The sequence below is a fragment of the Vigna angularis genome, chromosome 2, assembly GCF_016808095.1.
Source record: "Vigna angularis cultivar LongXiaoDou No.4 chromosome 2, ASM1680809v1, whole genome shotgun sequence".
In the NCBI taxonomy this organism is placed as follows: domain Eukaryota; kingdom Viridiplantae; phylum Streptophyta; class Magnoliopsida; order Fabales; family Fabaceae; genus Vigna; species Vigna angularis.
In genome coordinates this window covers 31598378-31612022 of record NC_068971.1, presented here as the reverse complement: position 1 = coordinate 31612022, position 13645 = coordinate 31598378, and the positions used below count along the sequence as shown (strand labels likewise).

General features: G+C 32.1%; 1 protein-coding gene across 1 annotated transcript; it reads left to right on the top strand.

Moving 5' to 3' along the window:
• Window positions 1-9647: 9647 nt before the first annotated feature.
• Window positions 9648-12083, top strand: LOC108328502 (uncharacterized). The gene is made up of 2 exons (XM_017562377.2): window positions 9648-9959; window positions 11856-12083. Exons 1-2 carry the CDS (start codon window positions 9808-9810, stop codon window positions 11932-11934), a joined length of 231 nt encoding a protein of 76 aa, XP_017417866.1. The 5' UTR covers window positions 9648-9807; the 3' UTR covers window positions 11935-12083.
• Window positions 12084-13645: the final 1562 nt, after the last annotated feature.

The window sequence follows — 13645 nt, the reverse complement described above, 5'->3', positions numbered from 1 at the left end:
AGCACCGTCCAATGATCAATTCCAGCCACCACAAGTATCAAACAGTAGGCAAACAATGCAAACAGAGGAGAATTAAATCAATAGTAGAAAACTGGATGACACAACGACGGAAAAAAATTTATTGCGAACAGTATAGGATGAATTGGCACAAAGTAAAAACTAGGTATGAAAGTAGACATCCAGACAAAACTTTTAAAAAAAATTGCATGGAAAACGGACAAGAAATGAAGCTAAACTAAAGCATACAAGTTTGGCTAAGCACATATGTAAGCTATTCTACTCTAGCATGCAATTCCTAAATGATCAAGACCTAAGGCTCATGATACCACATGATGGGGAATAGCATACCTAGAGAGAATATTCTAAATGGCATACAAAAGAATGGAGAGAAATTAAAAATGGAAAAGACTAGAGAAAAGGGAACTTATGACTTGAAGATGCGCCACTTGAAGGAGGCTCCAAGATAAGCATCAAAGGAGGACCGCCACTTGCTTAAACAAGATAAGGTCTGCCCAAAGAGGGACTTTGGAGACAGAATACTATCTCAAAAGAGGATTGCAAATGTGCAAATCAACTCAAGAAATCAATTGATTCAAAGGTGAGTGTACAAAGGAGACCCCTAAGCCTTATTATATAGCCTTTGGAATGAGCTTGGATGCAAGATCTAGGAGATCTGGGACTTTAAAGTGAGGAGGTCGGCCAGCCAGGTGTTGCACGTCCTCTAGGAGCTTTGAAGTCCCACATTGATGAAATCTCTCCACTCCAAAGAGTTTATAAGGCAACTAGTTCTCCGATAGTTCAAAACATGAAAACTACCTATGCTACCTTGCACTAACGCCTAGGACGCCCATTTCCTCTCCTTTTCGTTTTAAGACCAAGCCATGGAAATTCCCACATTGCTTGAAAAAAGCGTTTATTCACAATAACTAAGAGAAAGAAATCAAAGAGGCAAATACATGCCTATGAAACCTATTCTACTTTTTTTGTCACTCTGAAACTCTTCATTCTTTACCTATGTATGATCATATCACAAAAGGTGTCTTAAATCGAAAAAGCAATGAAATGAACTTTGCATAGCTTTCTAGAAGCAGAATATAACTGTCTAGAATCAACAATTTGATCACGTGAATCTTTTTTGAAGAAGTAGACCGAGCCAGCTTTGTGGCAACAATACTTTTATTTCTTTTTGTAATTGTTTTGAGTTCATTTGATTTGTAATGTTTGTGTTTTAGATCTCTTTCAATTTTCGTTTTAAAAGGCTATTTAAGACCAGATGTTTGGAAGAGTCCTTGGTGCTCTCTCCACTCTTGGCAATTTTCCTTGCTTGCTTTGATAATTTAGACGGTGAATGTGTCTTGTTAGCCAAACCTACAAGCCTCACCATAGGACTAGAATTTAATTTTGATTGAATTGTGTTTCACATGTTTAGGGGTGATCTAGGCTAAAAGGGATTAAACTCTAAGCCTTTTCACATTAGAGTCCGAAAATTAGAAGTCTAGGTGTTTTAACTTTCATTTTTGGTTGTTTGAGTCCATTTTTAAATTCAATAGTGAACCTTCTTTTGAAATTGTTCAAGTAAGTAGCCTTAGGCATTCTGGCAAGGTAAGACTTGGTATTTAAGCGATCTCTGGCTCACCTCTCTTACTTGGGAATTGTCCCTTGGTGAAATCTTAAACCTTTTCAAACTAAAAATACACTTTTGAAATTAAAAGATGTGTGAGGAAATCATGATTACCAAAAGAGGAATAGAAATGAGTGAGCTTAGGGACTTGTTTGCCCAGTATATGAAAAATCAAAATAAGGGTGAACAAAAGGAAGACTCACATAGGAGGAAGGATGAGAGGTACAAGCACGCTAGGAGAGATATTCCATTTTTTGGAAAAGACATTAGTGCTTTAACATACTTAGCTTGGGAAAAAAATTGATAAAATACATCCTTTCTTTGTTAGAGATGGTGAATCCTCTACTCTTAAGATATATATTTCTATATTAGAAGAGCATGCATGTGAGTGGTGGAATCATAGGCAATATAGTGTCAAGAAAGGTAGAAAATCCTCCATTCATGATTGATTTGAATTAAAAGCTTTCATGAGAAGAAATTATGTTCCTCTTTCAGCTAAGAGAGACCTAGAATTAATGAGAAAACTCATTCAAGAGGGAAAAACATTTATGAAAAGTTTAGATGGTTTCTTCGGTAGGGAAATTGAGTTTAAAGAAAAGTTTGAGAAACTCTTGGATAAGAGAAGAAAGAGAGAGATTAGAAGGAGAGAAGTGGAATTGAGATAAAAGAAAGAAAGAGAAGAAAAAAGATAAAGAGAAGAAAAAAAGATAAGGGAAGAAGAAAAAAAGAGGGAAGAAGAACTAAGGGAAGAAAAAGAAAAGAGAGAAAATAAGCAATTGCTACCGATGACAACTTCTACTCCTACAATTACAATGGAACCCAAAATGGAAGGTTTCCAATCCTCTAATTCTTCTCCAATTATCTTTAAGTCTTTAAATGATAACTTCTCTTTTAAACTAATTTCCATACCATTCTTCATTATACAACCCTTTTCAGAATATGGCAATTTAAATCTTGAGTTATTATTACCCTTAAGGATACAAGAAACTCAAGACAAAAGCAAAGTAACTTGTGAATTAGGACTTTCAAATTTTCTTAAAACTATAAAAACAAAATATAGGAAGTCCTTATTCTAAACTTACTTACATAAAAAACTTCTATGTTGGATTAATACTAATTAGAAATCTATTTGATGCTTATTGTAGATATATTTTTGACACCAGGAGGAAAGCAATAACTAAAGTTATCCTTCTTTATTCCTTTCCAAATTTGAGGAAAAATTGTTTTTCAAGAGGAAGGGTATGATGGAAACCTATTTAGGAAAATTCATTTAAAGGGGCATCAACTTAAACCAAGGCTAAGAAAGGGAAGTAGAAGAAGGACTTACAAAAGCTCTTTCTTCTTTGGCTCTAAGACTTAGAAGGAATCTAACCATTAAATACTTAAATATTTTTGCTTTTGTATGACTCAATAAAGCTAGGAAATCATGGACCAACCAACCAAGAAGCTTGTATAGTCAAAAGAAGCAAAAGAGCAAAGATAGGAAGAAATCTAGTTGACTTCTAGAGTGGGCCATAGCTTTCCAAATTGAAATTGTGAAGAAAAATGGGTTCAGGAATAGAATTTCGCTTAGCCGAAACCATCTAAAGCTTAGCCGCGCGAGTGACATTTTCCATGTGAAGGAGTGGTTGTCCATGTGAGCATGCCTAGTTCAAGTGCAACGATAACTAGCCTCACTAGTTGGTTTCTTTTGAATATTTAGGAGGGAAATATGGTTAGAAACAAGACTCCTCTTCACCTATAAATAAGAGGCCTTTTACCTTGTATTTTCTCACTTTAAAGCTTAATGAAATGCTGCTAAAGTTCTTCTAGTTTCTTTTGCTCTTTAGTCAGCTAAGAATTCCAAATTTTCTTACTCTCCTCCAGCTTCCTTCCTTAATAGGAAGGCCTTTTAAGATGTGAGGCATCACACACACACGCACATACCATATCTTCATCCAAACTTCATCAAACACCTTAAAAAAACCATTTCACTACACCAGTTTCCTCTTTCCATTGCAACTCTAGATTTGGATGACTCTTTTGTGATTTATGGAGGAGCTTCTTGCATCAACTTAGCTGACTAGCAAGAAAATCAATTTTCAGCCAACACTCAAGTGCATTCCAAAGAACACTCCAAGTGTATCAAAACTAGATAAGGTCTTTTATTTTAGTTGGTTGTTATTACTCCTTATGAGGTTTTATTATAAATAGAGTACCCTATGTATATTTCACACATAGTTGTAACTATAGTAGACACCTCCTATAGAAACTCTGGCCATTAGGAAAAAAAAGACTGAAACTTTAAGGGTGAGAGTGAGATTTTGATTGAGTGAAGATCTGTGAGAGCTTAAAGGTGTTGTTGAAGGGCATTATTTATTATAGATAAAGTCTTAGTGGGAAACCCGGGTAAGGGGAGCTCACATTCTTGATTTCTTACATTCATGATTGGTTATATTCTTGATTTTTTTATTTCTTTATTCTTGATTTGTTGTTTTCTTGTTTTCTTTCTTGCCTTATTTGTATATGTACATTATTAATTGAATTAAATTGGTGTTTATTTTGGTATTATTTTGAATGCATTGATTAATTTATGATCATGTTGTAAGGGAAACTGACCTTGTTTGTTTTGGTTGGTTGTGATTCTGTGAATGATGGGAAAAAGTATATGTTTGTAAGGGGGAGTAACCATGTTTGTCTTCTTGTTAGTGGGTTGCGATAATTGTTTGCATGGATCTATGATGATTGTTATTTTTATCTGATATATGTTTTTGGTTGGTTTTTATTGCCTATTGTTGTGTTATATGCATGACTTTGTTATGTGATTGTGTGAGTATCATAATGTTTAAGTCTTGTGGGATTGGGGTTTATGTCTATGGTGCCTAGTGAAGCTCTTGAAAGAGTAGTGAGAGTAGCACTAGTACTTTCCCGTTGAAGCTCTCTAGGAATAGCATGGTGGGGAGTGATTACTAGCCCGGTGAAGCTCTTTGAGAATAGAGTGGTGGGAGTGTATACTTGTTCGGTGAAGCTCCAAGAGAGTGGTGGAAAGTGTAAACTTGCCCGGTGAAGCTCTAGAACAGTGGTGGGAAGTGTAAACTTGCCCGGTGAAGCTATAAGAGAGTGGTGGAAAGTGGTGTACTTGTCGGTGAAGCCTTCTAGAGAGTGGTGGTAATTGTCATTGTGTAACGATGTGGTAAAGTGTACCGGCCCGGTGAAGCACTTTAAGAGAGTGTTGAGAGGTGACACTTGACCTTATGGGTGTATGCGAGTAATCTGGTAGTGATTCAATATATATATATGGTGTTAGAAAAATTCGGTATGGGTTATGGTTGATTGAGTGAGTTTGAGTGTGATTTGGTTACTTTGATGAAATAGTTATAAGGTTATATGCTGGTGACTTTGATTGTTGATATTGTGGTTGTTAATCATTTGTTTTGAGGTGATGTATGTGATGTCATGTGAAGATATGTGTAGGTGTATGAAGATATGTATTGTTTAGAATTCTTATTCTAAGTAGATGTTTAATACATATATATGTTTATATGATTTGTTTTTGTTAGCTCTCCCTTTCATGTTGTGGTTATGGTTTCCATTTGCAATGATCGGTTTTATATTGAAGCAGATGATCATGCAGTTAGTTTAAATGTTGTATTGCTCGACGAGTGGATTAAGAGAGTTGGGGAATATGATTGTTTGAATAAACTATTTTATTAAGATTTTTATTTTGTATTAAAATGGAATTTTGGTTTATTTTTCTTAAATTGTAAAGTCTTATCAAACTTGAATTTTTGTAATGATATTATGATTCAAAAAATTTAAATTTTTACTCATAATCGTGGCATCCAAAATTAGGATGTTACAAACACCTAAACTTAGGGTCTTTTGATTCGAACTAGAATAGTATTCTTTGTGCGAACAACTTATCTAGTATAAAGAATATATTTTTGTTAAAATATCAGTCTATAAAAATGGGGAATTTTTAAAAGGCACAATTTTTATTAAACAAATCAATTCATCCCCTTTTGGTTTTTGTCCACATGCGAACATTCTGTGCACGATTCTAACAAAAATAATTTATTTTTCTTAGGTCTTACATGTGTTAGGTGCCACTTCCATTCATGCACCTCCACGATAAATGTTAAGCTCCTTTCTTATGTATTGATCCTTTGGACCTTATCAGTCTCTCAACAAACATGGAAGAAACATAAAGATAACAAAGACATATAAATAAGGAGTAGTAGACATATAAGTTAGGGGAAACATATAATAAAAAGAATTTGATGTAATATTGTGATTTAAAAATGTTAAGCAGCAAATGACAAACGATAATTAGCAAATGCTATAAATGTATATAACGACAAAAAAAAGTATTTTATGATTTATATGATAATCTAAACTTTTTTGTTCTATGATAAATTATTGTTTTACTCTAGTACTCAAGATTAACTCTAATATTTATACATGTTGCGTATTATAAGAAGTATTTCAATAAGTGGTATCAATATAAGTTAATCAACAAGTAATGTCAAGTTGCAAATCAAATGATATTGTGATTAACAACATAGTAGAAATTGAACGTTAATTTCACTGTCTATAAAGTAATAATTTTTTCAACGTAAGAAAGATAGCATGTTTCATAAATAATTTCGTCATCATAAAACATGATGAGATTGTTAGCGTTAGACACTGGAAAGCCCATTAAACAAGCTTGAGAATAAATAGGTTTTGATGATAACAAAATTTGTAATCAAACAAACAGAGATAGGTCAACACATATGTTCCGTAAGGGCTTGGATTGATTAGAATTATAACTTAGATAAAGTTTTGGATGTAGGAAGGGTTAGTCAAGAAATATAATTCCTTAGAAACAAACACATGACCTTAGATGACCCAAAAACTCGTGAATTGATTGCTCATAAATGTGAATATGTATACATGTATGTTTTGTTCTACTAATGTTTCTTCAATGAGTTTAAGCTAAGCACAACAAAATAAATATTAGGTTTTGAACAAAGAAGCAAACATATAAAATAATAAGGGTTAGATAAGCTTAGTTGAAAGCACATGTTAAATGAGTTGAAGGATGGATCAAAGGATTAAGGTCATCACATAATGAAGCCATCAGATGACTTATGTTCTAAACAAGTGTTAGACAACTTCGGCTGATTGAAAGCACTAGACGACTAAAGGTTAAATGGTCAAAATATGACTCAATAGTGCATAGCAAAATGAATGCATTAGACAACTATGTTGACCAAACGAGACAACTTAAAGTGGTAAAGCATTAGACTTGTACAAAGGAGTAAAGAAGTCAAAACAAGCATTAGACAAACAAAGAAATGAAGCAATAAATGAGTCAGATAAGAGCATTAGAGTAAGCCAATATAATGTATTAGACAAGTCAATGTAGAAGCACAAAAAAGACACTAGACGAGTATATATCAAACGAGTCAAGTTAACTCATGAAGCAAAATGTTGAAATAGCTATCAAACGAGTACTTCCATTAAAAGACCAAATTGAAAGGATGATTAGACGGATAAAATGTGAAAGCACTAAACGAGTATCAGATTGATAAAATAAATCAAGTTCAACAAGTCTCAACATTATTAAAAGATATTTTGCTTGAATATTTTATTGAAGACTTAATCTGAAGAGTATAAAAAGTGAATGAATAGTTGAGAAAGAAAACATTCTCTGGTTGATATTACTAAGACTTTCATATATTTATCAACTAATCACGAGAAAGAGAAATACTCTACAGATCAGAGTATGCAAGAGAATATCCAAACAATTGAAGCCACAATGTTACAATATTTGAAATTCAAATTGTTGAATGGCTAAAATGGAAAGAACTGATAATTCATAGGAAGCAATACACTTTGATTAATTGTTTAGAACTTTCAAGTGATGAATGATGAAGATATCTGAAGATAGAAAGATATTTAACATCAATGGTCAAATTGCATAACGCAACTATAAATATCAAGACCTAGATGAAGAAGAAGAAAAAAAGAGAAAAGGAGAAAAAAATAGCAAAGTGTTGAAACACTATTAAATTTATTCTTGAAGAGAAAAGAGAAAGAGAGAATATTCTTTGCTTTTATATTGTCATATCCAATTGTTAGAGATTTATATTGGGTTGAAAGAAACCATTATAAATCCTTCATTGTATGAAGTAAACCTTGTGAGTGTGATTGTAACTCTCTTGTGTGGGAAATCTTTTTGATTATTGTAATTACGAATTCTTGATATTAAAGGGAGATTGAGACAAAATACTTGGAGAAGTTAAAATCATTGTAACTTGGAGAGGTTTATATTTGTGTTCCTAGAGAGGATAAACTTGTGAACCAGAAGATGAGTGACTCGTTATAACCTAGAGATTTTGATATTCATCGCTAGTTAAAGGTGTTGATTAATGAATTTCTTAAGCGAGTGGCTTGAGAGATTGAACGTAGCCTTAGGTAGAAGTGAACCAGTATAAATCCTTGTGTTCATTATTCTCTTCCTTACTCCTTACGTTAATTGTATTTGTTGTAATATGTATGCACAAAAAAGATTATCAATTATGTACAAGCTTTATTCAACCTCCCCCTTCTAGAGCCATATTGTACCAACAAACTTGAGGTTGAAATATTAGGGCTTATTTTAATACACATAATAGCCTTAAATAGCTTAGGAGTTTAGGTCAATGACATTTTAAACATGCATTCCTCCTTCACCCCTCTAAGGAGCTTTGAAGGATAAAATTGTGACATAACATCAAACTCCAAAGCGAACAATACCTCAAATGCATGATTTATACTAATGATTTATCTTAATAAACTTAAGGTTGAAACATTTGACACTATCTATGGAGACAAAAATAAGGTTTCAAAGATGAACCCTTGTTCCCCTTGGCCCTTGACTTGTAGATTATTTTGGTACACCTAATAGTTTTACATTGTTTGGGAGTTGAGGCCAAGGGCAATTTAAAACATCTTCCTCCTTTAACTTCCTTGAACTACCTCGAATGCAATGATTGATCTAACAATATTATCTCAATGGAGTTAAGGTCAAAATAGTGACACCATCTCTCGAAACAAATCCAAAGTTCCAAAGGTGAACCCTCATTTCTATTAACACTCAACTAGAGAGCTTATTTGGTATATCCAAGTCTCATACACTTAGGAGTTGAGGCCTAGGACAATTTAAATAGATATACCTTCTTAACTTTTCTATGACACCTCTTAAAAACAACGTCAAACTACAAAACAAACAATACCTCAAATATCTTAACAATCTTTTCTCAACAAACTTAAAGTTAAATATATATATATATATATATATATATATATATATTATAAAACAAAGAATATCTAACCATTTTTTTCTTTATGCCGGTTACCAAATAATTTAATTTGTATTTTAATTTAATATTGAATTATTAAAAATAATTGCAAAATGATTTTATTAGAAAAACACGTTGTCGAAATATCTTTTTGGTTGATTAAAAAAACTATCCTACAGTTGTTTTTTTTGGTTTTTAACTAAATAATTTATATACTTTTTAATTTAATATTGAATTATTAAAATTAGTTTTATGATTTTACAAGAAAAAACTGTTGTCGCAATATTTTTTCAATAATCAATTTAAACGACCTTTAAATTTAAGGATAAATTTAAATATAACTTTTTTATTTAAAAACATTATTAAGTGATGTAACATAATTACTCTAATACATACTTAAATGGATTGTTTCGATATTTTTATAAATAATTATAATAAATTTAAACTAATAAATTTTAAAAACAATATAGTATTTACACTATGATATAACTTTTTTTCTCTATCATTTAATTAAAAATCATCACAAATTTTCTAAACAATCATAATAAGTTTGCGTATTCTGTAGTAATTATCTTAAAAACCATATGAACAAATATTTTTAACTAATTGATAGTATAACAACATCTTATACTAAGAATGAATAGAAGTTAAACTCTTTTTGATCTTATTGTAAAATTAAGAATTCATGTTTTGGCTGTAAGATGACAGCAAAATAGGAACCAAATTACCAAAAATTGCTATTTTGAATCAAATGGTTCAAAGTGAAGGGACAATAAAGTGGTGTAACCTTTGTCTAGGTGGTTATAACCTGCGAGGCATCAAAGCCGCCGGAATTCCCCAAAGAAAAGAAAGCCCTTGTGTTGAGTGCAAAGCGAAGGCATGGGGTTGACGAATTTCGTGTTGACCGTGGCGGGTGTAAGCGCGGTTGTGCTTTTGCTCCGGAGTGACGTCAAACAATCTGCCTCCATCTTCCGCCGCAACATCAAGCACATTCGCAACTGGCTTGAAGAAGAATCTGCCGCCTCTTCCAAGTCAGTATTTTTACTCTCTTTCTTCTTCTTAGTTTTAATTAAAGTTTTAGTTTTTTTTTCGGGTAGTCATAAAACAGAGACTGAATTGGAATTTTGGTTTTGGAGGAGTGAAATTGTATCTGAGATTGAACCTCGTAAATAGTTGAGTAAAACATTTTAGGGGTTTTGTTTTTCTTAAGCAAACGTATTGATTAGTATGAATGTGTGTTATGTGTTTTCTTCCTTAATTTATGGCTAAGGGAACCCTGATAATTGATAGGAGAAATGAAACAGATATTTGATTTCAAGCCCCTTTTTCATTCATCGAAAGGCTATGTATAGCCATTACAGAAAAACATGCAAATCAGAATTAGTTACAATCAGAGGGTCCTTCTGATTTGTAGGCAAAGGAATCTGCGAAACGAAAATAACAATCTACCAATTCTAATAACTAACTTATTCTATGCAAGGAAATATCGTGACTTGGCACTTCTAGAAACATGCTGACATAGTGAGCTCTATGGGATGTAATCCTTCAGATGGGTTGGTGTGGTAGTAATCGTTTTGAGCCTTGCATTATCAAATGGGCTGTGGTCTGATTGCTAACAATGTGCTTTAGGGTTAATGTGTTAGCAAGGAGAGAGAGCATGAAACTGATGGCAACTGGGAACATTCATTTGTGCTTTGCAATGATGCTGGTGCTGATTTTAGATGCTGAACTAAGACGGGATGGTGTCTCTTAAAAGGGATTAAGAAGTGATTAGTTACTGAAAGTATAATCTAGTAATTCCAATGCAGAGTGGCTATTTTGGTATGCACGCTCTTGTGTGAGATGTAATTCTATCATGAGCAGGTAGGTGCAGTGTGAATAATTAATTTACGAGAGAAAACAGTATGGCTGAGATTGAAATACCAAAAGATAAAAGTTCTCTTAAGCAATATCTCTTTTAAAAATCCAATTAGCAGGAATAGGCAAAATGAGAAAAATGAGCATGGTACGTGTCTTTATAATATTATTTGAAGTTGTAGGGTAAGTATTAATAGATCCCAAAATAGCACAACTTAAGTATTTACAACAATAAGAATACTAATAATATATATTGTACTTGCTATAGTATGATGTTTAAATATTAAAGAAAGAACCTGTATGGAATGATTCCTGAAGCATATGTTTGCTTTAATGAGTCATTGATTTGTGGGTAAGATGATAAAAAAATATGTGGAAGCGTAGATTGCCATGTTTGATCATTTCAATGATTATGATATGTCAAGATTTTTTTGATGAGTAATGGAATGAAAATAAGGGTTGAGTCATGCATTGCAAGGATTGCACAGACACATGATTGTTTATGCGCATTTTGATCAAGTAGTTGTCTTGTTTGGGATAATGGTCACTACCTGTAACTAGTGACTGATTCTGGGTGCGCAAAGCTATCCTTGACCAATATCACTGGGGTTGGAGAATGTTCTTCGATCATATTCTGCCTCAGACAGATAACAAATCCTTCATGAATCGGATATGATCAGTTGACTGATCAATGGATTAGTTGAAATCGGCTAGTGAGCTCATAGGACGTCATATCTATTGGCCTCTGAAACTGTTGAAATGTGCTGATTATTTAAAAATGAAAATTGAATTCTACAATGACTAAGATGTCTGTGCTAATTGAAATTTATTGCCACTTGGATTATCGAAATGTGTCCATGAAATCTGTTTTGCCAGATTTGGATATTTGAAAGTATTTTCTCCTTTATGTGCTTTCTGGGTATTTTTGTTATTTACCTTTTTGAGGTTAGAGAATTCATAAAAAAAACCCTGCACTTTGCGTAATAAAATAATGCTTTAAACGTGTAATCTTGTACTAGTAAGAGTGTCTCAATGCTTATGTTGTAACATAATTTGTGTCATCTTTATAGGTCAATGGAGAAGTCCACTCCCAAAGAACTTGATTCAAAGGTTCCTCCTAAAGACATTCATAAGGAGGACAAACATTAATGTTTATTCAGGTGATGCGGATGTTACTGCAGTAATTGTGTTTTTGTGTTTCTAACTGTCTTTTAATGAATACATGTTTTTGAGTCTGTACTACATATTACTCTTGAATTGCGTATAGTTGGAAATAATATGGCATGATAATTTTGGTTATTCCTCATTCCAGTTACATCTGGCTGTAAGTTCTTCGAATTTTAAAATATTGGCTGTAAGGTGATTTGTATTTTAACCGAAACTTAGATCGTTTTAGGGGAAAAAAACTCAAACATATATCTAAATTTACTCTTATTTTTCCCTCTCTTTTTCTTTCCTATGTTGGCATCTATAGTGATATGGTTCAACTCCGGACCAGCTCAACCAACCAAGAACAAATGTTGAGTTTGTTTGGATGTGATTTAGATTTGGTCTGGTCTGAAATCACTTGACCATTGAGCTTGGGTCAGTTTTCAGCATGTCTCAATCCAGTTGAACATTCATATCCAAGTTCTAATCCTGTTCAGGTTATGGGGACTAATAGGGGCATATTTAACGAGGGGTTAGGATCCATTTACACCAGTTGTAGGGTCTCTGGAGAAACACTTATGAAATTGTTGGACATCCTAAATTCACTATAAATATGACAAATTTAAATTATATATCTGAATATAGACCTTATCTTATTAGTCAATGGGTTAAGTTTAAAATTTACTTTTTTAACATGATATTAGAACTGTTTTAAAACATATTTTAATGAGATTTGTTATTTTTTGAATTTATTATGTCTTGTTATTGAATATGTATTAATGTTTAATATTATGTTAAAAAAATATTTATGTATAATAAATCAATTGTAGTTTATGACAGTTTATTTTATTCTTTCTATATATTTTTTTGAGTTGCTTAATAAATCTATCCAAATGTTCCTAAGTTTAAAGACGAACACTAAATCTCAACTTTTAATTTTATCAAATTTGTGACTTAGAGTTATTCACTTTGGTGTTTCCGTGTAATCTAAATACACCAAACATACAAATAGCTCACTTAAGTGAATTAACATGAATCGTGCTGTATAAATGATAAATATAGGTAAAGATTAGCATAAAATGTCATACGAAATTAAAAGGAAAGGAAGAACTAAGTAAAAGGAAAGAAAGGATAAAATGTTTATTTCATTTATTGTCATTACGTAAGAGAAGTAAATAGTTTATAAATATATTATTGGTTTAGAAAATGTTTATTATGTCTTATATAATGTAAAATTTCATCATGGCTTTGAAAAATAAAAACTTCTACTAACCTCCACTTCATACCTACAAGTTAATAAATGTCCTGAACATGATTATGGCTATGGAATTTGTTGTACTTGTAATAGTTCCTTGGTTGTTCATTCTTTTAATAATAATCATTAATTTTATATTTAATTTTTTTAGCTAGTTTACCTCAAAGTATTTGAATTTTTAGGTATATTTTTTAGTTTATGTCTTTCCAAATATATTTAAAAGTAAGCCTTATTGACTTATATATCTCAAAATCTAAAGTTTCTAGAAATACATAAGCATTATTTGTGGCTTTTCAAATTTCATAATTAGTTTTGTACTTTACGTAATTTTGGAATAAAAATATCTTGGAAAAAATTTCATGAATTATCTACTCAATTTATTCACTTATTTATTTATGAAATGGGTTTGGGACTTATGGTTATTCTTTATTGCCTTATGGGCTAACAATAGTGTTA

What these genes read in the sequence shown, in the direction of transcription:
- LOC108328502 (XM_017562377.2), top strand. Translation starts at nt 9,808, where the DNA reads ATGGGGTTGACGAATTTCGTGTTGACCGTGGCGGGTGTAAGCGCGGTT. An exon ending in GAATCTGCCGCCTCTTCCAA is followed by an intron (nt 9,960 to 11,855) that starts GTCAGTATTTTT and finishes TCATCTTTATAG; the next exon opens with GTCAATGGAGAAGTCCACTC.